Source organism: Talpa europaea, assembly GCF_964194135.1.
Source record: "Talpa europaea genome assembly, chromosome: 1".
Classification (NCBI taxonomy): Eukaryota; Metazoa; Chordata; class Mammalia; order Eulipotyphla; family Talpidae; genus Talpa; species Talpa europaea.
In genome coordinates, this window is record NC_140073.1 from 87,071,883 (window position 1) to 87,099,520 (window position 27,638).

The window sequence follows — 27,638 nt, forward strand, 5'->3', positions numbered from 1 at the left end:
CTTGACAGGTCTGTGTTAGCAGGGTTCGCAATGCCAGTTCTTTATGCAAAAACCCTAATGCTTCCCGTCAAGCCATTAGAAGTGATACAATCAGCCCAGGCCCCATTAAGCCATCAGTGTCCACCTGTGATAAAGATGGCCATTTGTTTTCTTAAAGCCCACTTAATGTCTGCTTAACTCAATTTGTCAGGAAATGTAGAACAATTTCCTCACAGCCTGAAATTTGGTAGTGGTTCAAAGTCAAAAGGCCAGGTCTAGTCCTATTCAAATGATATAATAAACAGTCTTCAAATCGAAATCTCCCTTGAGGAGCTGATGTTTACTTTTTAAAAAAAATTATGTTAGTTTGAAAAGGATAACATTTACATCCTTTTTTTTAATTTCTAAAATGCTGGAATCTGTCTACGAGTGAAAAGGGCCATTGCTTGATTCTATAAGAAAGTAACTTTATTTTCATTTGAAATTCAGTCAGACATTGGTTTTAGAGAGAACAGAAGAGGCTTTGCAAAGCACCAGTATCTTGCTATTGCAATCACCTCCAGCCTTTCTAAAAATCCTGTTTTAATAAGTGCAAATTCACTTTTTAGTCTAATTCTATTTAAAATCTTCTCCATACTGCTCATGATTCTAATTACTTGCTGGAGATTAATGTTGCCTTTTTAGATCCCCTAAAAGAGAAAAACAAATAATTGTTTTTGAAAATATTTGCTTTTGAAAAAGTTATTAATCAAATATGGGGGCTGACTCTGCCCCATCCCAGTACATTTTTGAGCATTTGATCAGTTAGTTACCTATTACTTAAAAATGTCTGGTCATCTGGAGGTTAGAAAGGAATCAGAAAATATTTCTAATAGTAACCAACAGGGGGCTCTCTTAAATATCCCAGATACACTGGCTTCCCACTGTTCCAAATTTGTGAGCCATGCAAGTTGAACACCAATTTTGAATACAATTTAGACCCCTATATTTAATTTTCTTTGTCAAAAAACTTTTGCATTCAGAACATTTAATTTCTGGTTCCTTGTGTCTCTGCTTGGAGCAAATTAATTTGAGCTCTAAAGAATAATTTTTCCAATCACTATATAAGATGAACTGAAGAATTGAGTCAATTATCCAGATAATTTTATCAACAGATATGATCTGTACAATAGGTATAGAACACTTGAAGCAGAAGTAAAGTTTAGGAATGTAAATTAACTGAATGCTACCTTGCTTCTCACTTTTGTGTATAAGTACCTTAATGAATGTAGTTTTCAAAAGAGAAGAGAGGTTGACTTTAAGATATGAGTTAAAGAGATAAGCATGTGATAAAATGAAGAGCAGCCTTTTTTTTTTTTTTTTTTTTACTTAGGACTATTACCATGACATCTCATCCTTTCCCTGGTGTTACACTGATAGGTTTTATTTTCCACTCTTCAGAGGTTTAGCAATATAATTCCCTAAGAAAGGGTTACATTGAGGAAGAATCAGAAATTAGAGTATGGAATTAGAATATATTCATACATGGCACTGCAGAATCCCTACTGGCTGTATATGTGTAGTCCTGTGACATAGTATATATTCTGTACTCTCCCTGCAAGTACCCTATATTTACTATTTCACCCATGAGAAGAAAGTGTCCAACTTGGATCTTGCTTTCTGGATTCTGTAATAATATATTCATTGAATAAAAGATCAACTGCAACAAAAATCCTAGAGGAAATTCTAGTACATTGTTTTCCTACAAATGGCCAGATCTATGTTTTGTGGGTTGTTTTTTTTTTTTGTTTTTTTTTTTGCAGCATAGAACAACTAAAATTAATCATATGTACCAAATAGGAAAGTGATTTTTATTATCAAAATAACACATATGTAACAGGAAACTTGAAAAATGCATTTTAAAATTGAAGAAATCATCCATTTTTCTATAGTCAAAGATAAATTTTCATTGTTAATATTTTCGTATATTTTCTATCAGTGTTGTTAATTAACTACTCAGCAAAGCTATTATTATATATCTTAGAAATTATAGAAACTTGTTTTATGTTGGCTCTTTTAACAGACCAAAAATGCTAACTACTTATTGAAGGTAACTTGAAAAGTTAAGTAAAAATAAGAAAATTACAATTGCTCTGAATTTAAATCACCATTTTTGAGGATTTTCCTTTTGACCCTTTTGCTCTACTTAGCCTACTTAATTTTAAAACATATGTAATGGTATAGCAAAATTATTTATAGTTGCATGATTATTTGTTCTTTATTACTTTAATTGTCTACCTACTCAGTATTTTCATTACAATTATAATACATACAAATCATGTATACCAAAGACTCTTAGCAGTGGAGTAAACATTCCGTTGTTCTCTAAAGACTAGTTTTTTAAGAGGGAAGAAAAACTTATTCAGTAACTCTCCAGTGCAATGTTCCAATAAGGGTGTTTGGAACCAAATGATAGAACCGAAAAACCCTGGCCATTGTTTTAAATGGTCACCATACATCCCCTGAACTTTGTCTGAACTGCGAAGAGTAGGCCCAAGAAAGTCATAGCCTAGTAATGAGAATGAAATGAAAACCAGAGAGAAATAATCCAAAGGAGTCTTCTGAGTTTTGAATTCAAACTAAGTAAAGAAGATACTTGGTTTCTTTATGATGTCTGTATTCTTGAGTTACAGGGTTTAGTTCATCACTTGGTAGGCTTACATAAGCCCTCAAGAAAACTTTTCAGAAAGAAGTGCTATTATATATCTTTGCATAAATGGAAATGCCCGTTAACATGCAAAATGAGTGTGCACAGTGTGAGGGACATAATTGTTACCCCCTACAATCAATGCTGTTTTATTTTACTTTAGAATTGAATGGGATACGTCTTAGGAATGACTGGAAGTTTATTTTCTCTTATTTTTGTTCAAGTATTTGTAGGATAGTGCTTGATTCTTATCATTCCAATGTTTTGCTTACTGTCATGATAGTGTCTCTATACTCTGATTTTTTTCTTAGAAACTAGCTATCATTTTCAGTACTGAGATAGTTTTCTTCACTCACAGATTTCTTTAATTCTGTTCTTGATGGTTATTGCATATTTTTCAATGTTTGGTTTCTTCCTTACTATACTAATAAATTACAAGTAATCTCTCAATTCTCTGACTTCTAAAATGTTCTTTTCCACCATTTTTTGTTTCCACATTCTGGGCAGGCTCCTCTAGTTTATCATCCATATCACTATCCTACTTTTATCTACAATGACAATTTAGCCTTCATTGCAAAATTTAATATTGGTTTGCATTTTTTAGTTTTCACACTGTCTTTCCTCATCATCTTATCCTAGTACCTTTTCATCATACTCTGTTCTCTCCTTATGACTTGCTGATTATTTTTGTTATATTCTTTGACATTCAAATTTGATTGAAAATGCTAAATAACTTTCTAATTTGTGGCCATTGTGAGAGTTCTGGACTCTGAGCATTATTTTCTTATCTGAAATGAGTTTTTCATAGGTCATACATTGTTGGAAATTTTGTTATGTTTATTCATCTCAAATGGTGGAAATATATCCAACACTCTATGCATACATACTACATGTGAATCTCTATTTCAGCTCTGGTGTAACCCTTATTTTGAAGCTATACATAGATAACAAATTGATAATCAACTTTTTTTTTAAGATTTATTTATTTATCCATACATACAAGAATCGGGGTACAGGCCAGATTCGTGGGAGGGCGAGAGGATTCACCAGAGACAGAGCGGGGAAGAGAACAGGCAGACTGATGAAATGAACTGCTGAGGGAGCAGCGGGCGCAACAAGAGAGGTCTGCCCCACCATGTGTCACCCTTGCCGGCCGGCCAGGATTGAACCGGCGCTGAAGAGGCTGTGGACAGCTTCACAGCACTGCGCTCAACCGCCTCTGCCACCAGGGGAGGCCCGATAATCACAACTCTTATATTAATTCTTATGTAGCATATTTACTGTGGTATAACCTTAGTGCTCTGACATCAAATTTTCCCCACCATATTCCTTAAATTCCTGGCATTCTAAAAAATTAAGAATTTGAAACATTAGAATTCCAAGAACTTATTGGCAACAGAGTTTTGTCAGTCTCTACACTGCTATGTTTCACACCTGAGACTGTAATTCTTCTGGTGATATGTGCCATTATCAGGGCATCCTTTCTGCCTTCCACTCACAATCTCTTTTGTTGCTTATGGAATCTTTAGCTATGTTCAAACTATTGCAGGCAAAAGAGAAGTCTTGATCTATACTTAGAAGGGGAGCAGACTGGTGAGGAAGGAAAGGAGGAATGGATTCATACTATTGAGAGCATTAACTGCAGAGGGGAGTGAGGTGACATAGACTTGTTGAATCTTTGATTCTGAAATCTGACAGTTGGAGAAAAATAAGGATGTTCCTATTGCTTTCAGAAAGGCAGGATCTCTGGTTCAGTAGTTGAATTGCACAGGTGGTTCCACCACTGGCATTTTCCAATTAAGTTCAATGTGTCTTGACGGAAATGACTTGTAATGTTTTGTCATCACATTACTGTCAGCCCCTGTTTATTTTCAGAACTCTGGTCTATTTCCTTGTCTTGAAGCATATTTAGTTACAAGTTCCAAGAGGTGGTTAGGTGTGCACCAACCAAATGACTTTTTAAACCAAAAGTCAAGATTTGCACTGCCTCTTTTTAGAGGACTTCACATTGAAAGTTTATATTCAAATTCTCCCTTGGAGCATGACCTCTGCTTATGACTTCTTCTTTACATTTGCGTCTTTACCTGGAAATGGTAAGAGGCCCGAGAGGAGGATATTTATTTTTAGTCTTGCCACTTGCAAGGCCCTTTAAGCTTCTAAGAAGATACTTAGAATAATGAAATGTAAATCAATAGTTTATTGTAATGATAGATTTCAAAGTATTATTTTTCCATTTGGGGGATTTTCCTTTTCATTATCTAAACCACACCTTGGTTCTTTATAAAAAGTCTTTTGGACTTATACCATAGAAAAAGTTTCTATTGGCTTGAATTGCTGGTAAGGAGGTGTGTGAATGGCCTCAAGTTATACATTTACAGAGGAAATATCATCCAGATGCTCAAATCAGCCTTTTCTTGGCAGACAACTAAGAACCATACCAAAATTAAATCTAAAATCTTTAACAAAAGAATTCCACAATCTCTTACCTTTGGAATGGACATTAATTAAAAGGAACAGTCATATCCCCTGTGATCAGAGTTTAACTACTATTAATCAGAGTTCACCACACAATTAGCACTTTGAACTGATTAGCAAGTGGAAATCATAGCAAGAAATTTTGAGGTTAAAATAGCAACTGGACATAATCTCTTACCCAACTTATTGTTATTTTAAAAGAAAGAAATTAAGTGCCCCACTCATAACGAACTGGGCAGATTTTGTTTTCGGTGAGGTGTTTGCCGTTACATATTGCACATAATGTATGGCACTGTTAGGAGGAAAAAATTGGAGTCAAAGTGGCTGGAAAGTTAGGTCTGCTCTGTAGCACTGTGAGATTGTTGACATCTGCCGAGGTTGGAGCGCTCAGTAAGCAGGAAATGGGGTGTCACTCTGAGTGGTAGTTTACCATTATCCTGGCATCCTAATGAAGTGTCTGCAGTGCACAGAGCTTCTGGATGGCATCTTAACGCACGGCTAAGCAAAAGCACTTCTCTCCCTGTCACTGTCATCCATCTGCCTGCACCCTACTGTAGCCAATGGGATGGAACCATGCTACAATGTGCTATAAGCCATTTAGAGTTGCACATTGCATAATCAGTCCCATCAAATATGTAAAAAATGGCTATTATTGGTTATTTTCCTCAAACTCTGGCACCTGGAGTTTGATACATTAAAGTTAAACTTTTCCAAGTGCTGTTTACGCTATTAATTCCACTTTCTCCCTACTATCTAACTGAGAATGAGTTGTATCCTCATTGTCTTAAGTCCCGCTAATGGATGGAAAGAGTTGTATGAATATTCATTAAAAACTTCACTGTGCATCACACTTGGTGAATTCATCAATTTACAATATAATGGAATGGTCATTTTTTTTTTGAGATAACCATTTTTAAGGAAAAGACAAAGAATAAATAAACTCAAATTTCAGATTAGTTGTTTTCATCTTAGGGTGTAGTATGTAGTTTGAAATGATAATTTGAGTCTTTCAACAGATTTCTTTAAAGATTCAGTGCATTTCACCAGGTACATTTGGATTTTAAGCGAGTATTGTCAATGCTGGATCATTAAATATGGTACTTTACTATTTCCTCTAATGAAATTCAAATTCAGGGGAGAGGAAGCTGTCGGTTATTAGGCAACACAAGTAGAGCAAGGTGTTTTTGTGGAACCCTCCCCAAACTTCCAGATAGATCATGTGTCATCTTCACACCATAGCTACAAAGCAGCTGGCAATTTATTGGCAAGAACTGAAATAGTAAGATGGCCACAAATTTGAGAAGGCGCTTTCTGTAATACGCAGGGGCAATAGGAATCTGTTCAATTGGGGAGAGGGGTAGATAAATAAGAGGGCATAACATAATTCAATTGCATCAGGAATTTTTCGCAGGCATTAAAACTATGGTAAACATAACAGCGGGAAAGCTCGCACTGCAGCTCAGTGGGAAGCTTTAAGCGTCTGCCCGAGCTGTGCCTGGCTCAGCCACTGCTAGAAGTCTCCGACTTTCATTAGCACTCAACAATTCACCCAGTTCCCCAGAAAAAGAAAAATCCAAGCAGCAAAACCCTTCGCTAATTATTGTAAATGCTCCCAGTTTACAGTATATGGGGGGCCATAATGGTTGGATCATATTAAGCTAGAACAAGAGTCATTCTGAAATAAAAAAAGGAATAAAGAAACTTGGTTGTTGTTTGTTTTAAACTAGCGTAGTCTTTCATTTGAATGGTAAGGCAGTGTGTTAGAATATTAGACCAGTTCTTTATAATGAAATTTTAGATAACTCAACCAAAGTGTGTGCAACTCCTTTGAGCAGTAAATGTATAGGTTAATTTCACCAATGGCCTCCTCCATACACAGCCCTGCCCCCAAATTTATGCAAGCAGGCATGTCTCACAAGTCTCTGATACAGAAACTCTTTCCTTAGAAGAAACCTTGTAATAATGCAAAATTTAATCTGGAAACAAATGTAACTCGGTGGACAGACTAATGCATACCACTGTAAAATATTCTCCATTCAGTTAAAAGTCACCCCCTCCCCAACCCCGTGAAAAATACTGACCTCTTCAAAGGAAGAGAGGTCTGTTGCTGATGCCCATCAGCATTTGAAATGGTGGAATTTTTTTAAATGGAATGATAGGTGTTTATTTTTGCTAAATCTAGACTTGGGAATCTGGTTTCTTCATTCATATCCCCCCAGCTGCTGTCAGCATTACAGCACATCAGCTTTTCTTCATGTGCGAATATTTCTCCAGAACTCATTTGCAAAAGAGTGGAAGCAATATTAAACACCACATCCAAACCTCTTTTAAACACACAAAGAAATGGGAAAACACATCAAAACTAGACCATTGAGAAAATCCTCCTTTCAAATTTACTGTTTGCTTCACATGCTAGTATAAAATATCCCACAAAGTCCCGTTTGTGATCCATTTGAAACAATCTTGATTTGCTTAAATTGTCACATTCTTCTGGCACATTTCTTCCTAAATGCAAAAATGGCAAAGAATTCTCCTCCCTCTTCATTATAAAAGTGCAGAATTTCTGGCTTGTTTATTCCTAATGGAACACTTGAGATAGAAGAAAATATATAAATATCTCTTTCAGAAGATTAGTTGTCTCAATCTTTTTTAAAGAGAGGATTTGTTCATTTTTTTCCCCATGGTAAACAACTTGGGCTTTTCATTGTAATTTTCCATTGTCAAATTAATGCATTTCACTTTACTGACTTGGTCTCATGGCACTAAGACATCATACCTATGAATATTCTTATTTTCTATACTATATATTTATGTGTGTCATTAGAACACAGATAGTTGCAGAATAAGAAATGCAGGAAAGAAACCATGCATTTTCTTAAACAAATTTGTTGAAGCAACCCATCTCCTCCATTGTAACTCTGTTTTAACAGAGTCTGAAAAAACTCACAATCCAATAAAATAAAACTCTTTTTCACTCCTCATGAGAACACATTTCCAAGCTAAGAATTTCAAGCAAGAAATGGCATACATGTGTTGAGTATTTCAAATCAAGCATGAGAAATTTTGTCTGATCTGCTGGTAAATATTCTATTGACAAGGTCAAGAACAGAGAAAAGTCTGACCACCAAGACAGAAGGGAGAATAAGCATAAAAAAAAAAAAAGGAGACAAGTAGACAGTTTATCAACTTCAGTTTCTAAAGTATTGTGCAATCCTAGTTACACAATGTGAAGGGAAATTCTATAAGTATAACGAAAGTGTGTTCATATGTTCACCTACCGTATATGTGTTTCTTTAAAAATTAAGCCTTTTAATTTAAAAAGGCTAATATTTTCAAGAAGTGAGAGAGAAAGAGGAAGGGGGAGAGAAGAGAGAGGAAGAGAGAGAGAGAGAGGCGAGGCGCTATGGCAAAAAACCTGGGCTCAGCAGCTTTCTGGGAGAAATGGTGAAATGTGACTATGTGATTTATAATGAGAAAAGGTATCTACAACATACAATTTTCTACCTAGCTGCAAATAATAATTCATAGTGATGTCCCTTCCAGATAAAAGACCTTTGCTATGTAGGACCCATGTGGTAAAATGATCATGATAAATGTCAGACCAGTGCAGGTAACGGCTTTACAAACCATTAAGATTAGCTGGCTCTTTTTTCCGATGATAACAGTAAGCATGCTGTGACTCTATGTGGTAATAATATCTCAGTCCTGATAAATGCCAGAGCCAGGCAGAGGTGTTTATCATTCCCAGTTCAGAAATGCTGACTAAAGTTACCACATGTTGCCTGTTTTTCTTCTTTTACAATAGTCTCACAATTAAAAAAAAAAAAAAGCTGAATCATAAAATTATTTTATTCTCCATTTCTTAAAGGATTGTAATGCTGGTGCTATTAACGCTCCCTTGCTCAGTGTCACTATGTGGCCATGTGAAATGAACTGGCCAAAAACATAGTCTGCCATGCTAAACATTATCTCCTCTTCGGTGGTCTTTTGTTCAAAATGAAAAGTTAAGGATAAAGTTAATATGTGTTCTTCAAAAATATTTTTAGCCCAAAGAAAGGAGAAAATATTTCTTAGTTCACATTTTTCCTAGTTGTGTGACAGAGCTTAGTAGTGTTCAAGTGAGATTTTAAAAATCCCCTGTAAGTTTAATTTGTCTATCAGTGGAGAGAAGCAGACACTTGTATTAAAATCTTCAAATCTGGAAAAGTATCTGTAGAATTTCCACCCTCATGAAAATGTACAAGGATCATGCTCATTAAAAATAACTACTTGAGTATTTGAAACGAATTTTTGGTTTATGATTAGAAAGATGTCCAAGGACTCAAATGATAAGAATTGCTTATTATTAAAAAAGCCTATAAAAGCAGATGTTTATGAATAAATGTAGTTTATTTTTTTTAAGATTTATTTATTTATACAAGAACTGGAGTAAAATCAGAGGCGCAGGAGGGTGAGAGAATTCACCAGAGATAGAGCAGGGAGCAGAACAAGCAGTCAGATCAAAGGCACTATTGTGGGGAGCAATGGGTGAGGCAAGAGAGGTCTGTGGCGCCATGTGGGTTTCTCCCTGGGCCGGCCAGGAATGAAACCGCACTGCAGAGGCTGCGGACAGCTTCACAGCATTGCGCTTAACCCGATGCAACAGCAGGGAGGCCCGAATAAATGTAGTTTAAAGAAAATTCTAATAGAACAGAATTTCAAAGTGAGGTATATTTTCTCTACACAGACTATTGTTTGAGGATGAATTAGTATCATTTGTAAGTTACAGAAATGTATTTGGCCACCATGACACCACAAAAATTTACGTTGAGAACAAGAAATTTCAGGGAGGATAATCCGATCATGCTTCTCCTATAAGGATGCTTCCTTACTCTGCAGACAAAAAGGGCCATCACCAAAAATATAGGAAGCAGGAATTCAAACACTGATTCAGGTTGGTGAAATTTAGGAAATGTTATCCTAGAATTGGTTGCACCAAAGTGATACTCCTTATTCAGTTACTTAGAACCTAAAACTTGAGTACCTTTCAAAACTCAATGTGAAATCAATGTACCAGAAGTCCTTAGAATAATATAGATACTGGGCCTCCCTGGTGGCGCAGGTGGTTGAGTGCCGCACTGTGAAGCTGTCCATAGCCTCTGCAAGTGCCGGTTCGATCCCTGCCGGCCTCGGAGCAACCCACATGGCGCAGCAGACCTCTCCTGTCTCACCCGCTGCTCCCCTCAGCAGTGTATTTCGTCGGTCTGCCTGTTCTGTTCCCTGCTCTGTCTCTGGTGAATCCTCACCCTCCTGTACATCTAGCCTGTACCTGGTTCTTGTATAAATAAATAAAAATCGTTTTAAAAAAAGAATAATATAGATACTATATGAAAAGGAACAGATGATTTTATTACTTTCCTGAATATATGTGGGGATGTATAAAAAAGAATAATAATTCAAAGCCCTTCAGAATATTTTTGGTATAAAGGCATTAATTTCCCAGACGTATTCTTGAGTATCCCTTCTGTTTATATCTGAAAGATATAAACTTCATTGATACATATATTATGATAATTTAATTAAATTTAAACATCTCTTTGTATTTTATCTGTTCCTCTATATTGTAAAATGCCAGACAATAGGGACCAATTTTGTGTCTGCTATAGATTATCATAGACTTCAATATTTGTTTTCTTCAATCACATAAGTTATTTTAGAAAATGTGTCATACTGTTGACATGCCTTATATGATTGCTCCACAGCCAACTAAAGTTTTATAAGTAAAAAGAATATCGTCAAAGATTTGTATCCAGTTATAGGGTGCACTGAAACAAATGATATATTCTCTGACAGGTATAATCAACAAGATAAGAGCCAAAAAAAATATTGGTTAGTGTTTGGAGGAAAGGGAACTCTTATATGCTATTAGAGGGGGAATAGACTGGTACAGTAACCATGGAAGACACTATGGAGATTTGTCTATTATGTAAGAATAGAAATGCCATATGATCCAGCTCTTACACTTCTGAGTATTTATCTAAAGAATTTGAAATTCTTTGAATATCTAAACACTAATTTGAAGAGATGTATGCACCCCTATGTTCATTACAGCAATATTCAAAATAGACAAGATTTGGAAACAACCTAAATGTCCATTGATGGATACATGGATTTTAAAAAGGATGTGGTGTATATACACAATGGAATACTACTCAGCTTTAAAAAAAGATGAAATCTTGCCATTTGTGACAACAATGATGGGTCTTGAGGGTATTATGTTAAGTGGAAAACCAGGAAAGACAAATATCCTATGATTTCATTCATTTGTGGAAAATTTTTAAAAAGTTATTTCACTATAACAGCAAAATAGTGGTTACAGGAAGGGAAGAGGGACTAAGGGTGTGACAGAGGGTGAAGACTAGACCTTTGATGGTGGTGATCATACTGCAGTGTGTATGTTAAATTAGATGTTAAATTATAATGCTATATATACCTGAAACTATATAATGTTACAAACCAACATTCAATAATTTTTCAAAGATAGTAGTCCCTGAAAATTATAATAGAAACAAAGTTTTTTCTGAATTTACTTATTCCTCTTGTTAGGCAGGACATTCTCTAACTAGATTCTTAAACAGCCATGATTTAAGAAAAATAAAAAACATTAACTGAATAGAACAAAAGAACTGTTTTCTTCCCAATATAGCCCTGACATGTGAGTGACTACCATGTTTTCCATACAGGGTACAAGGGTACCATAATGGTTCCAGAATGTATATCAGAAGCAGAACAGCTGTGATATCACTGACCTCCTGAAAACAAAGGGACACAGTTGTCCTTTAAGAATTACAAGTAGAATAAATAGGTCTCCCAATATATTGGTTAATGGGACAATCTGATCTTTTCTTCCTCTGGGTGAACCTATGTAACAAAGCAGAATTATTTTTGAAATGTGATTTACTATATGGCTATAAATAAGATGAGAATAACAAAAGCATGGATGATAAGGCCGGAAAAGTGTCCGGGGGTCATCAAGTCCAGGGTTCTGCTCAGCACAGAACTTTCTGTCATTGTGTATCTTTATCTTATCTCTTTGCAAAGAAAAGCATTCAGTTGTAAATGTCCTTGTTTTAGTAGCAACATTTCATGCAGATAAATGCAAATATAAATATCATAAAGCATATTTTTTTAAAAATGTGTGCTCAAACCCATGAATCAGAGAAAACTATAAAGCCACATTCTTATCATAACATTAAAGGCTATCTATCACACATCATCTAGGAATTGCTACTTCTAGTAGCCTGGAGTTGTTTTTGATGAAGCTCACTTACCACAGAGTTCTGTATAGTTTGAGACTATGGGGCCAAGTGGGTAAAGAAAAGAAAAGTTACTATTTTAATACATACATATAAATTATATTTTTACATATGTTTAATAGTACTATGTAAGGGATTTTTTTTCTATAAGATTTATTTTATTTATGCATACAAGAACTGGGGTATAAGCCAGAGGTATGGGGTGGAGGATGAGAGGATTCACCAGACACAGAATGGGGAGCAGAACAGGCATATTGACTGAAATACACTGCTGAGGGGAGCAGCGGGAGAGACAGAAGAGGTCTGCTGAGCCATGTAGGTATTTCCCTGTCCGGGGATCAAACTCGTGCTGCAGTGGCTGTGGACAGAATCTGTGATGAAACTCCCTTGTGCCACCAGGGAGGCACACGATGGAAAGGTTTTGTACGCAGTTGTGGTTTCACAGCATAGAGAATGGAGAGACTGACTACTGGGAGAATAGGTGGAGAACTAAAATAGAGGTTTTGAAGAACCTGGGATAGATAGCAAAACAAATCATAAGGGCATAAGGGTAGGAGCAAATGTAATTGAAAGGGGAAAGAATTGTGGAGTTTGTTATTACTGAAAAGATTTGATTCCATTTTCTTAGTATACAATTAATCTAAGTGGTTCTCTAATTCCCTGTATAGAAAAAGTCCCCTTCCCCCACTTCCATCTTAATGTAAAAAAAGTTAGAGCTAACTCAATCTTCTCAAAACTCTCAATATTTCACAATAATGAGAAACCATATGCTGAAGGAGAAATATTAATAGAAGATGCTGTCTTTCAGATGCTCACTGAATCAATTGAAAACAGTTGACACATCTTTAGTAAGCTGTGTATGAATCTTAGCTCATTAACTACTCCTGTATTATGTATGCTGATTCCAATTCCTAATATGACACATCAATAAACCAGATCTGAAAAGGTGTCATTTCGATTTTAATGTATCCAATTGTATTTTTAGATGTTCCTCCACTTAGAAGTGTTTGTGTTATTTCCTGATTTTATGAGCTATGGAAGAGTAGGTGTGGTATTGATTTGAATGGGAAACTACTGTGTTCTTACAACCTTTTCAAAGATTTTATTCTGATTATGTTGTAAGAAAAATAAATTGCTCCTCTTTAATAATAGTTCAGCTTTCTAAGTCATTGTCCAGTTCCTTTCCAGTAGTTAAGTATAAATTAGCCACAAACATGTAAGTACAACTACCTAATTGTCCAATTCCTTGAGTATGTGTGAAAGTACAGAAAAGGAGAACATTTCTATAAAATATTCTTCATGTAATGTTTCCTATAAGCACATAGAGGAACCACCATATACTTTTAAAAAGATTCTGATGTACAACTGAACTGCTTGCCTATAAGATCATCAGTCTCTCAGTCTATCCAATGTATTAGTTTATAGTGAAATGTCAAATAACCACAGCAATTGTATTTTCACCAGTTAGTGCCAATTCAGTTCAAGTACTACAAGCTACGTTTTGAATACTCACACGACCAAATAGTATGCTTATTGCTAAAAATAAAGGTGAACCAGGCCCAGAATGGACCTAAGAAAAGTTAGGGAGTGGCACTCGTGGATTACTTTCTACTAGTTATGGTGACTCGTTACATACTATCTTGTTAAACCTATGAAACTACCCTTTTAGATATTATTCAAAGAAAGTAAGCAACTTATCCAAGACTACACAATTAATAAAAGTAAGTTGCAAAATTCAAACTAAGGGCAGCCCACTCTAATCCATGTTCATGTCATTCATTTGTATATTTGTTCTTTCTTCATTCATTCAACCTAATACATGCTATATTTTTGACATTGTTAATCTGCAAGGGGCCTTTCTACCCTTTTGACCAAAAGATTATATGTGCTGTTAGACTAAGATTTTACAACTGGTCTCTTTCTCTCAATCTCCTTCCACCGCCCCACCCCCCCCACCCACACTTTGTCTCTTTCTGTTGTAAATGTCTAATCTATATTGGCTTGGAAGTCTTCTAAGAATAATTATAATTTTGAAAGCTTGGATTGTGGGAGGCATTACATACAGCCCTTTGTGGTTTAAGGAGAAGCTTCCAAGTAGACTTTTACTAGGAAGACTGTGCCTACCCCACTATAGTTAAATACCATCTTCTGCAGAATATTTTCTTATTTTCTTTTGCAATAGAGTGTTTAAAAAAAAAACCTGCCAGCTTCTAAGCTAAATTTTATCCCACTCTGTATGTATAAACCTAATAACAGGTGACTATGAATTGGAATTTTGGAAGCATATCATATTAGGAACTGGGTTTCACATTACTATCAAAGATCCATCCTCAAAGCCTTAGGTACTTAAGGACTTGTTTTATTATGTCAAAGAAATCCAGAAACGAGCATTATGGTAACAGTCTACACTCCACAGATTCAGGGAGGCTCCTTCTATCTGTGTGTTCCAATCTGTATGACCTCAATCCTCAGTGTCGTGTCATGGTACAAGCATTCAACTATATTCTGAGAAACAGAGGAAGAAAGGCAAAAAGGCTGAAAAACTAAATCAGTTCCCTATACACAACCTCCCCTGAAGTTCCACATAACTCTGACTTAAGTCTTCTTGGCTGGTCTTGGAAATATGGCATTGCCAGCTGCCAACAAAGTTGGAAAATGGTCTTTTTTAGTTAAGAATATTTTCATCCCCGACATTGGATCTGTCTTGTTAAGGAAGAAGAGAATGGATATTGTGGTTGTCTGCCTTACATGTTATTCTCTTATACAGGGTATTTTTTTTTTCAGCAGTGGCTCCTGTAGAATAATCAGGAACTCCATGCTAAAAGTTAGAGATGAAACAGAGGAAGAAAATGTATCCACATTAGTGTAAACTCTTTAACAAAGTGTTTAAACAATTATACTTCTAGATGTTTAGGTCTAGTTAAAATTATGGTAAGATGAATTCTGTAGCATACCAAGTAACTCAACTCTTATTATGCCACCCACCTCCACAAAGGAGAAAAAGAAACAAAATGAAGAAAATCAATTTATGTGGCATGTAGAATCTTACTCTTTCACAAAATCAAGCCATTGAATATTGGTAATGGACTCACACTCTGTGTCTTTGTGTATTTGCTTTCTGTTGTTACTGTAACAAGTTACCACCAACACATGGCTTAAAACATGAATTTCTTATCTTGCATTCGAGAGGTCAGAAATAGGAAATCAGTTCCTCTGGGTAAAAATCCAGGCTTTGGCAGACCTGTGTCTTCTAGAGACTATTTTTTCATCTTTCTTGATTTTTAGAATCTGTCTTTATTTCTTGGTGGATGGTCCTTCATCATATAGCCTTTTCTCCTACTTTCCTCTCTTTCCCTGCCCTGATCCTCCTGCTTCCCTCTGAACCATCCAGGATAAATTCTTTATCTCAGAATCTGTAGAGTTCCTTTTGCCATGGAAAGTAACATATTCACAGGTTCATAGACTAAGACAGCTTTTGGAAACTCATTATACACCCTACCTCATGTTGTGAATTAATAAAACATTTGTGAAAAGGCATTAAATACCTGATCTTAACAAGATTATTATATCACAGTCATACTGTTGCTACTATCATATTACCATGACTTAATTCAGAGTCAAAATAAACTGTTTTCACCATGTTTAGTACACCCTTTGAATGCTGATCAGGTAAATTGCTAAGTCTTAGTCCAAAAAATTCCTAAGAGAATTTGCTCATGTACCTATGAAATCTCATTCTTTTCTAACCTTCACTTTTAATTTTTTTTTTTTTAGAAAAGCAAGACAACAACACAAGAATTGAAACTGTAAAATCTCTTGTGCAAAAACTTCCTCCACCAAATCGTGACACCATGAAAGTTCTCTTTGGACATCTAACTAAGTAAGTTGTAAGGGGTGCTGTGTGTGTCTTCAAATACCCATTTCTCATGTGAGCAACCCTGAATTTCAAATTTCTAAGACAAGAGTTTCCAAATGCATCTACCTCATATTTTCCCCTTCATCTGATCTAAACCTTGCTGCAGACACTGGAGAGTACACTAGGAATATGAAAGATAACTCACAAAAGGAACTTTTAAAAGAATTAATTTTTCTGGCCTTTCAACAAGTAGATATTTGCTGATTGTCAAAACCATATCCAGAGTCCTAGGATGAGCCATCTTTACTTTGTTATCTACTATAGTGGGAAGAGCATAAAAAGATTCAGATATGATTCAAATGACTCCATGTATCAAGTGCTATGACTACAAATAAGTTACTTAAACTCTCTGACATCCAATTTCCTCATCTGTAAAATGTTAATTCAGATTGATATGTTGCTATCCAAGCAATTAGTTAAAAAAAGAAAGTATTCCAGGCCAAAAAAATAAAAGTAAGTAAAAAAGCCCAGAGTTTCCAAAGAGCTTGGTGCCTTTGAATATCAGGTAGCAGGGCATGGTGAACAGAGACTGATGAACCAGGGAGATGGTGGTAAGAGCTAAGGCCACAGATGTTAAATGGGTGTCAGATCATATAGGTTCTTGTGGGTCATGACCAGAGATTTGGCTTCCATTTTAAATACAATGAATAATAATAAAGAGTGTTAAATTGACAGAGTATAAAAGATTCCTTTGGCTGCCATTTGGAAAATGGATTGCATAAGTAAAAGCAGGAATACCTCTTTGGAAGTGACCGTGATTAGTACAGGCAAGAGGTAATATTGGCTTGAGGAGAGCCCAGAAAGGGAACTGGGTAGAGATATTTTGGAAGAGGCTCAGGTTGGATTTGTTTGCTGCTGATTGAGATATAATGCAAATGATGAGGCTTTAGTTTTCACCATATACATATAGTAATGTTGAAGCCTGCTAGAGCTTCAAATGGCTGGGCAGCTTGGCTTTGGTGAGATTAAATCTCTTTAATCACCTTAATCACCCATTCCTTGGGTTGAGTCATTCCTACAGATTATTCAACTAATCCATTACATGATTTTAATTGTAAATGTAATACATGCAAATGCACACACATTCACACACACACACAATTTTAAGCAACAAATGGTGCATATAAAAAGTGGAATTTGCCTACCAGTCCCTCTTAGCCTCCCGAACAGAAGTAACTAACATTCTTGTATGTATCTTTCCAAAACTGTTTCTAAGCACATTCAAATACATGTGTGTATAGCTATTTATTGTATTAAAGTATATCATACTGTGCATATTGTTCAGCAACTATTTTGCAACCCACAGACAGCCTTCCAGTCCATTCAACAGATTCATCTGATCCTTTCTAATGGTAACATAGTATTCCATGGTATGTGTACCATAATTAGCCTCACCAGTCATTATATTCATAAGAGAACATATTTTAATCTAATTCCTCATGTAAGTTTCTTGTTTACTCCCAGAGGGGAACCTTGTGTCCAAATTCAGAACATCAAGATTGCTAGATTATCCCTTCTTGTCTCCCCCACATACTGACTAAATGGGAAACCCACTATGGTTTACTGAAAGGATCTTGGGATTTACAGAAACAGAAAGATCTAGAGTCAATTCCTTGTTCTATCCTTTACCCCCTTATAATCTTAGGCACATAAAATCGGATTAAATAATATCAACCATTATCTTGTGGTTATGAGAATTAAATGAGATAATGCATATAAAATGTCTGGCACAAGGTAAGCATTCCTCAAGGTTAAATCTTTTCCCTTAAGATCCAGACACACCATGAAAGAGGGTTCAAGTTACAAGTAAATACTGCAGTGCTTATCTCAGTAACTTTAACTGGACAAAGTCATAAAACAAATGGAAAAGTATACTCTTTAATGCTATGTAATACCTAGTCTTGGAGATCTTGAAAAATATCCATTACTCAGTCTCAATTATTCCTTTTTATTCCAACTGAAAGAACAGCTATAAAATGAAGAAACTGAGAGTCAGCTAAAACTTTCTTTGGAAAAAAAAAAAAGTAAGCCTCACAGTTGAGAATCCATCCATTAAAAACCTTCATATTTTGAGAATATTCCATCTTTCTACCACACAATACTAGCATGGAAAAATTCATGTGTTATTTTGTTTCCTATCCCTAAATTTTTAATGTTAGAACTTTCATTCAATTCTGTAGAGGTGGAAATAGATGTTTTAACTAAAACTTAATATCAGATTACTATATCACCCCCAGAGCACTCACATTATAAGATTTTTCATTATTGATGGAGGTAAAAGTGTTATTTTATAGTCACCAACCTTTCTTGAGTGGGGTGATCATATTCTACCCTGCACTGATTTATAAACTGGGTTTAATTGTGCACAAGTGTGTGGACATGATTATATCTTGTTAAGCATTTCTTGCTAAGTTTTTGATAAACAGCCAATCGTGGCATGTCATCAAAGCCCGAGAAGACTAAATAAGATTGTTTAACGAGAATTTAAATATATTCGTGTTTGAAAGAATCATTAGGATGTTTTCCTTAGTCTTGATGCATTTGGTACTTCTTCAAAAAAATCTACCATCAACACTTGCATACAGTGTTTATTCAAAATTGTTGCAAATATATATATTTTGAAGTTTGTTTAGTGAGGGTCAAGGAATGTAATGAAGTGCCAAAAATTCCACTTGACCTACAGACTGTACAGCCAACAGAAAATAACTTCGTTTTTGCAGAGCTCTGAGTTAAACGTTCCCTTAAAAGCAGAGCAGCTACCTACTTGAGAAAGTTTAGTACAGTATAGTTGGACTTGAAGGTGAATACAAGTTCTATTTTTCAAAACCAGAATTTTTAAAGCTTACACAATAGCTACACAAGCTAAATAGTCTCAGGATTCTCATTCTTGATCAAATTCAGAAATTTAGAATAAACTATGATTTCAAGGTGTCATGAACTAGAAACTTTTATTCGTAGTACTTTCACCAATTGACATTACAATGATAAGCATCGCAAGGTCCTGCAATAGCTTCTGAATCATCACATAAATGGCAAGTTCCATCTCTATAAAATATAAATGAAGTATCAAGTCATTTTCCTATAGCCTGCTTCTTTGCGAAGGCAGGGAGGAAATGCAAAGTTGGGAAGGAGGACATAGAAAAATAAGATTTACTTGCTGATGGTTAGTAATTAGGGGTTAAGATCCAGGCAAAAGACTGTATTAGATATAGAGAGCTACTGAAACTTTAGCCATCAGACAACTGTTTGAAATTCTCAGTGTTTATGAGTCATCTGACAACAGCGTGTAGTGTGAATGAGAGAGAAGGAAAAATACCCAGACGGTCACATGGGAGTTAGTTGGAGTGATGGACATCAAAGAGAATGAAAAAGTACAAATCTCGAGAATTTGTTCCCCAAACACATCCAAAATTTTTATTTTTCTCATTTCTTTATCCCTATATCCAGTCAGTCATACAGGTCATTGTTTTAGAGCTGTGTGGTTGTGAAAAAAAATCCTTCTGACAGCAATTAAAAAAAAAAAAAAGGTAAAAGAGCTATTGTTTTAAAGGATGCCCTTTTCTCTATTTTGCAAATACAAAGAAGGGAAAGAACATGAAATTATAAAAAAAATTAACGAAATAGACTGAATTCCATTTTGGAAGGTGTGTGTTCAATCAAGTCGATGTTGCTGGTTGGGAGGTACCGAACAGCCTATAGGGAATAAAACACTGTGCATTTTAGGAGTGATCGTCTTTCAAACCTTCATAACTTGAGAGCCAGCCATCATAACTGCTCATCCCATGTGATATGGTGGGGGCACTAGGCAGAGGCTATTGGTGCAATTAAAATTGCTTATGACAGGACCTCCCTGGTGGCCTAGGGATTAAATCTCAGCGCTACAGCCTGAGTTCAATCCCAGCCAGGGAGCTAACCCAATGGTGCAGCAGACCTCTCCTGTCTCGCCTGCTGCTCCCCTCAGCAATGTATTTCAGTAGATCCACCTGTTCTGCTCCTCACTCTGTCTCTGGTGAATCTTCTCACTCTACCCTCTCCTGCACCTCTGGCCTATACCCCAGTACTTCTATATGCAAAAAATATTGCTTATCACAGCATTCTTTGCACTGATGGATACTAAGTGTCAAGTCAGAGGGGAAGGTCTATATCACCTTAGTGAAATGTAGTTCATACTTAATTTTATTTTTAATTTTGGGAAATGCTTCTGTTAGGTAAATAAAGTCAGCAATACAACATTTTATATAACCAAAGAGAGTATAACTGTAAATATGTGGAAAAGTTGTACACCTGGAAAAGCCTGTACAGATACTGAAATATTACTACTTCTTTCTTAGAGTTGTTGAATTATAAGAGGGTTTTTCCCCTCATGTTTTCCTTTCTCCCTTAACAAAAGTGTAGAATAAACAATGAGGTTAAGAGAATAGATTAAAATAATATGGATATTGGAGTTAAGCAGATCTGAAAGTGATTCTTGAATCTGCCACTTATTGTAGGGATAACTTTGAACAAATTATGTAAACTGCATTTCTGTTTACTTATCTATAAAGTGGAAATCATAATAGAATCTATTTCTATGGCAATAAGTAACAAATTAAAGCATTAAAGGAGTATTTCTCAGTTGCCTAGCACATATAGGACCTAGATATACTGACAAATTATTTTTATAATGAAGAATTATAAAGTAATTTCTAATGAAATAGATATAGAAAGAATTTTAGAAACTAGGTTGCAAAAATTTCTAGCTTCCAGAAAATTCTTCATATAGTCACAGAATCTTTTTCCAAAGCTAAGCTTCTATACTGACCTGACAATATCCCCCCAATTTCCTCTAACTCCCAATGAAGCTGTTTTCACATTTAACAAGTCATATGATACCCCCAGGCTGTGCCCAAGTCTCATGTGACTCCCCAGTCAGTCCAACACTATTCTCTCACAGACTCTACATCAACCTGGTCCACATTTCACCCATGTTCTCAGATCCAAAAGTGTCTGCTTTCAAAGTGGCAGTTTCCTATAAAATATTGTAGTTTACCGTAATTTGGGCAGAGGTGAGGAGGCTGGAGATAAGCACAGGTCTTCCTGTGCTTCTTGTTCAGAGTCTCTGTTGTTAGACAATAGTTTCCTACGGACAGTTCCCTTGCTTAATTGTCTAACTTATCAGGCTGTCTCTTGTGGTGAGAATTTTCTGCCAGGCAGAAAAAAACATATTGGCTTTATGGAAACCAGGTGAGTAAGATATTTTGAAGCCAATAGGGTCTTGTCCTACCTATGCCTCAATTCCCCAATGTAAGGTCTCCTAGAGCTCTTTCAATCACAAAGCCATAGAACTGTCACTGACCTTTCAAAATTCTGGAATTCCTGTTACCATTACTATTAGTAAAGGATTTGAGCTATTATTAATGTCCTTTTTCCACAATTTTATTTCCAGCATAAAAATAATACATCATAATTACAGAAAATTGAGAAAATAAATACTAAAATATTTCCACTGAGCTAAATTGAACTTGTTAGCCAGATTTACTTTGTGGCATGCATCTTGGAAGCCAAAACAATCTCAAATTTTTGAGGGAGGGAGGGCATAAAAAAACATTCAAGTCCTATGCAGGTACGCAATATTCAGAGATGTCAATATGTCTTAGAAATGGATGGCTTTTAGAGATGACTTATGAAATCTTGCCATTCATTGATTTTCAAAAATAGCCTTGGAGGAGCATATTTGCACAAAATTTAGGTGCAAATAAACATACTTATAGGAAACTGGCATTTTGTAAAATAGTTTGAAAGCAGAGTTAAAATCTTCCCTTTTTCATTGACTCTAAGAAAATCGCCCAGCTGTTCATAGAATTCCAAGGTGAAAAAATGATATGGCTGAATAGACAAATCTCATGGAAGCATGCCAGTTGAATGCCTTGTTGAAAGGGGAAACTGTTAAGCTGTGGCTATTTTGTGAGAGTAAACTGATATTTAAAGACTTTCTGTGGTCTTCATGGATGTTAAATAAAATATCCTCCAAAAGCATGTCAAGAGGCAACTTAAATGATGATGACCTAGAAATAAAAGGGTTGCATGAGGAAACAATGGTGAGGAAATTATTCCTCCACCTTGTCTTTGAAACAATGCTGTGGGTGCTTCAAAATTTGGTAGGGGGGAAACAGAGACATGACTAAAAAACGGCCTTGAAAGCTGAGGCGTTCTTGCCCTGGTCTCTGGTTGTCAAGGGCCATGGTTAGTGAAGCTCTGAGTCTCCTCAGGTCTCTTGAATGTGCAGCTCTGGTGTGCTTTGGAGCAGCGTGTGTTTTTCTGTGCAGTCTCTGGCACTCCACCCTTTTTCTGTACGCTTTGGTCTCTCACCCAACCACAATACCTGATATGCAAGGACTTGTAGGCTATGGGTATTTTTACTGGAAAATGAGGAACCTGTGGAAATTGTTATTTTCTTTACTCTCTCTTTTCTTTTCCTTTTTTTTTTTTCCCTGAGGGACAAGGGCTGCAAGTTATTTGAAATAAGCCAGAAGCCTAATAGCTCCTTTGCTTGTGTATTTGAAATGGCACCCTAATCACTTTGAAGAGCTAATGTACTTCCTATGGGCCTGAAATTTCTCAACTGGACTCCCGTGGCAGAATTTGGCCTGGTAGTTAAGAAAATTAATTACTCTGATCGTGAGGATGAAGCAATAGTTCCCAACTCCCTGTAGTAATCATTAAAATGTCATCTACTTAGGAGACATCTTGGCACAGGATTTATAAGGTTTTTGAGCTGGGGACTAAGGTTCAATGATCCTTCCAGTGGTGGATCCTTGTTCTGGAGGAAGACTTTTGGCGATAAGGTTTTTAAGACAACATTAAATTATTACTTTATTTCTTTCGATTTAACATTTGACTGGTAGCATTAACCACTGAATAATAGGAAACAAAACAAAATAAAACTTGAAATAACTGCTGCCCAGCAATTTTTGTCAAGTCTATGCTAGTGCTGGCCCACCCCTTGGGGTGTTTCACTCTTAAGAGGTACATCTTTTAAGTTGCTACCTACCTCTCTACTGTGAATCTTGGCCCTTTACCTAATGGAAAGAACCAAGGGTTTGGAATCAAAAGACAGGCTTAAGTCCCAACCTCAGCCCTTAGAAACTACACAACAATGAAAAACCTTTTAGTGTCTCTCTCTAACTTTTCCTTTTGCTCCTGTGTGAAATAGGTCAAGTACATTCACATTTATTAAAATACTTGTTAACTGTGAAATTCTATCCACTCATTCCTTCCGGAAGTCTTAAATGGATGCCTAATATATTCCAGCACTGAGATAGGTCAGGGTTTGGCACACTGTGGCCCACAGTCCATGTCTAGTCTGCTGCCTGTTTAGTTTTCTTGGAACACACATACACCCATACACACACACACACACACATACCTATTTGTTTATGTATTGCCTACAGCTGCTTTCATGATATAATCATGAGTTAGGTTGCTATAACAAGTTGCACAAGACCAAAATATTTACTATCTGACCCTTTACAGAAAAAAAATGCTGACCCCTCAACTACATACTAGAGGCAAAAAGTAGATTCCTAGCCCCACTTATCTTATAAACTTAAGGGTAGATAAATTAATAAACAAATATAAGTATAGCATGATATTACAAGACAGTGACGGCACCAAGGAGTAGTTGAAAATTAACCCTGAGAAACCAAACAATGTCTTCCAAACTGTCTTCCATGACACAGACTATCCTTAAGGCTATCAGCATAGCAGACAACAGGTATACCATAAGCAGAGAGAATACTGTGTCCAGAAAGGCACAGAAAAGAATAATAGTGTGGTGAATAAATGGAAAATCCCTTAGAGTGACTGGAAAATTAGGAAACATAAAATAAGTGGCAGAATATAAGCTCAGAGTGTTATAAATCAGAGCTGAATGGTGACGGACATACACTTTCCTAAAGTCTTTGAATTTCACTCTGGGGACATTAGGTAAATCACTGAAAAGCCTGAAGTGGTCAATAAGGTGATGGGATTTGTATTTGTAAAGATGACAATCTTTGTGAGTGCAAAGAATGGCCTGTAGAAGGACAATATAATAAAGAGGCTGACATAACTTTCCCAAAGCAAGAGAGAGTGGTGGGGGAGAGCGGAAGTGGGGGATACAGGAGGCATGGAGGCTTTTGCTTCACAGGAAGTGCTCATCAAGTACGTATGAGAGGGTAGGACAAAGGAAGATTCCAGAATGCACTGAGGTTTTGAACTAACTGAATGATGATACCCTGGACTCACATAGAGGAAAAGGACAAAGCTGGCGACAAGGAAGAAGCTGAAAATTTTTGGACATGATTTCGTCATTGTTTGTGTTCTATTAGCAACAACCATCCAACCATTAGAAGACAAGAAAGGCAGGAAAGATGATTGGGATCCAGGTTGAAATTTAGTGCCATCAGTTTCAATATGGCAACGGGGTGGTCATGAATAACCCAAGGGGCAGTGTGAAGCCAGAAGATCCCCAAGGACAGATTCCTGAGGATGTCTGTCATTGAAGTGTGTGTCAGAGGAAGATATTGGGAAAGAAGTCTGAGGATGGCATGTGGGGTAATAGAATGAAACCTTGACAAAAGCAGAGGTATTTTATTTTGTGGTTAAAACGACCACATCTACAAAGACGGTTTAGGAAATTCTCATGGTAACAGGATAGCAGGCAGAATTTCTCATGACGACAAGCTGCAGTTCTACCCTTCATCTGTGGCACCTGAAAAATCACAGGCATGAGTAGTATTCTCATAGGAAGAAAACTTGTCATTCTACACCATAGTCCAGTACAGAAAATATTGGTGAAGATAGAAATTAAAAAGAACTAAACTGTTTTTTCTGTCATTAAAGCACATGCTGCAAGAGGGCAAGAGTTTGTGTCAGTATGCTTCCTGCTATATCCCCAGAGCCTAGTACAGTGCCCCACAAATTATAGATATTCAGCCAATTTTATTCAATAAGTGGAATCCCATGGCTTCACAGAACAAGACAGTAATTCAATAGCCAGTGAGGGTTCCAATTAAGATCACATTCTTAAGTCTGGAATCTTGGTAACCTGATATATTTCAGACTGGGACTAGGACTGTTCCATTTTGAGGGTTGCTCCTCTCAAGTTTATCTCTCCTGTCCTGATATTTATCTTTCATCATGATGAAGAGAAGAGGAGCTCTGAATGTAAAAGAAGCAATGTTAACACTCAGACTACAGGTTCAGAGGCCCCAAGTACAAGGATGAATGAGTGCTACAGAGGCTGACCCTCCCAAGGGGGCTGTGATCCCTGAGTCTGTGACACCCACCTGTGCTAGAGTCTGTTCGCTCAATCACTGCAGTCCAACATGGGGTTGCCAGTCTCTCTGAATTCTTCATTATCTGGGATTTACAACAGATCTTGGAACAGAAAAAATTAGTCTTATATCTGTCATTACTCCCACTCCTGCCTGCTCTCACATCCACCTAATTTCCCTGTCATCATTGGTTTCCAGACCCAATATTGACTTCCTATTACCTTAAATTTTAGCATAAAGTAGACTCCCAATGAGTCCCAGGTGAAGCAAATATAGGAATATATTTGCAAGTATATATATATACCTTGATTGCTAAAGCATATCCTATGCTATTGCCAATATATAAACCTCTACAACTCGGTTCCCCTGTATTTTTTAGAGCAGAGACATGGCATTCTTCAAAGCGAAAGGGGGAAAAATTCAAACAGACCTCAAGTCACCTGATTTCCAGTCCAATAGACCACATTCTGCTTACTTGCCAATACCAATACTCAATTGTGTTCCCAGGGAAGAAGGAATGATAAAACAAAGAGTGAGAATTAGGAGCTAACTTGTGATAAAGACACAGACCTATAGCTCAAATTCCCTTTTCCTTTTTTTTTTTTTTGAACACCCACTATAAATGCAGCTCTTTAAATAAAATTACCTAATTAATAAACTGACATTTTTATAAGGGGTTTCTTGGTGTCCATTCCCTGCGTCTCTCTCTCTCTCACTCTTTTTTTTTTTTTTTGCTCGCTCTCTCTTTTCCTCTTCCTCCCTCCCCCTCCTTCCTCCCTCCCTCTAACACACTGTTTTCCACCTAAAAGGCACTGGAGAAAGTTTTATTTTTAGGAATTCGCTTTGAATACAAGCTCCGTGTCTACCTTCATTAAGGCCGCATGTGCACATGTGCACATATGCACACTTAGAGCGTGTTTTTAAAAGACAATGATGGTGCTGCCTTTTACCACCTTCTTTCTCCTCTTTAAATGGAAAGCACTGAACCCAGATGCCCAACCACAGAAGATATTCTTCCAGAAGCAGCATCTGGCTTCCTGGCAAGCGCTTCAGGCGAGTTGTTTGGGGAGCTTTGCAGTTGTCTCTCGGTCTGTCACGTGTATCAGATACTGTGGCCTCTCTGGCTGGCATGTTCCGGCAGCTGCCAATTCCTTTCGGTTCACCTTTAGTTCTGAGAACTAGTTCCCTAATTTTCATTTCTTACTGGACTTATTTTTCTCCCCACTGCCCATAAGAATTCCAGGTCAGGGCTAATTTCTCCTTGCTGTCTGCCTGTCAACATCCTCTCCAGGCCTACCCTTTTGAACCGAAGCAATCCTCTGTCATTTAGTCCTGCATTAAAATAGGTTACTTTTAATAATATTTCTTAGCCACTTCTTGTCAGCATAGCTCCTTGTAAACTGTGGGGTTGTTCCTTGAAGAGAAAAACAAAACATTCCATTGGAGTAATTTATTCTGGTCTGTACACAGACATGAAAGTATTCTTGACATTTGTGTATTATTTAGTTAAATCATATTGGCTCCCCACATCCTTGTCACACCATGAACAAAAGAGCATCGCAGAACTGGAAAAGATGAGACAACACAGCAACATTTACAAATAGCACCCGCTTCAGGACACTCCAATTTCAAAAGTAGCTCTGTGTGTATGTGTGTGTGTGTGTTTTACCTGTTTTATATATATATATATATATATATATATATATATATATTATTACTGCTGAAGAATTCTGTAGGGTTTTTTATGGATAATTGTTAAGAACACAGAGTCCAATGGTAGCCCACGCACCAGGAAGCCGTGACAAGGTGCTGACAAGTCCGGCAGCAGTCCCCAGAATACAGAGAAGAAAGCAGAAATTAGAGCTGCACGGTGACATCCAGGAATAGTTAACATGGGGTAGCTGCACATTTCCATGTTGTAGGGTTTTTTTTTCCTCATGCAAGAAAAAGTGCAGATTTTATATGAGGTTTCAGATCTCAAGACCATATCA

The 27,638-nt window shown here is 36.6% G+C and overlaps 1 protein-coding gene across 1 annotated transcript in view; it reads left to right on the forward strand.

Annotated features, from left to right (window-relative positions):
- ARHGAP15 (Rho GTPase activating protein 15) overlaps positions 1–27,638 on the forward strand; it is a gene marked incomplete at both ends in the record, with an annotated part of 604,948 nt that overhangs the window by 528,540 nt on the left and 48,770 nt on the right. Inside the window, one exon of the mRNA XM_084254031.1 lies at positions 16,210–16,315. Coding sequence (XP_084110157.1) covers positions 16,210–16,315 — 106 coding nt within the window. The remainder of the gene's footprint in view (positions 1–16,209; positions 16,316–27,638) is intronic.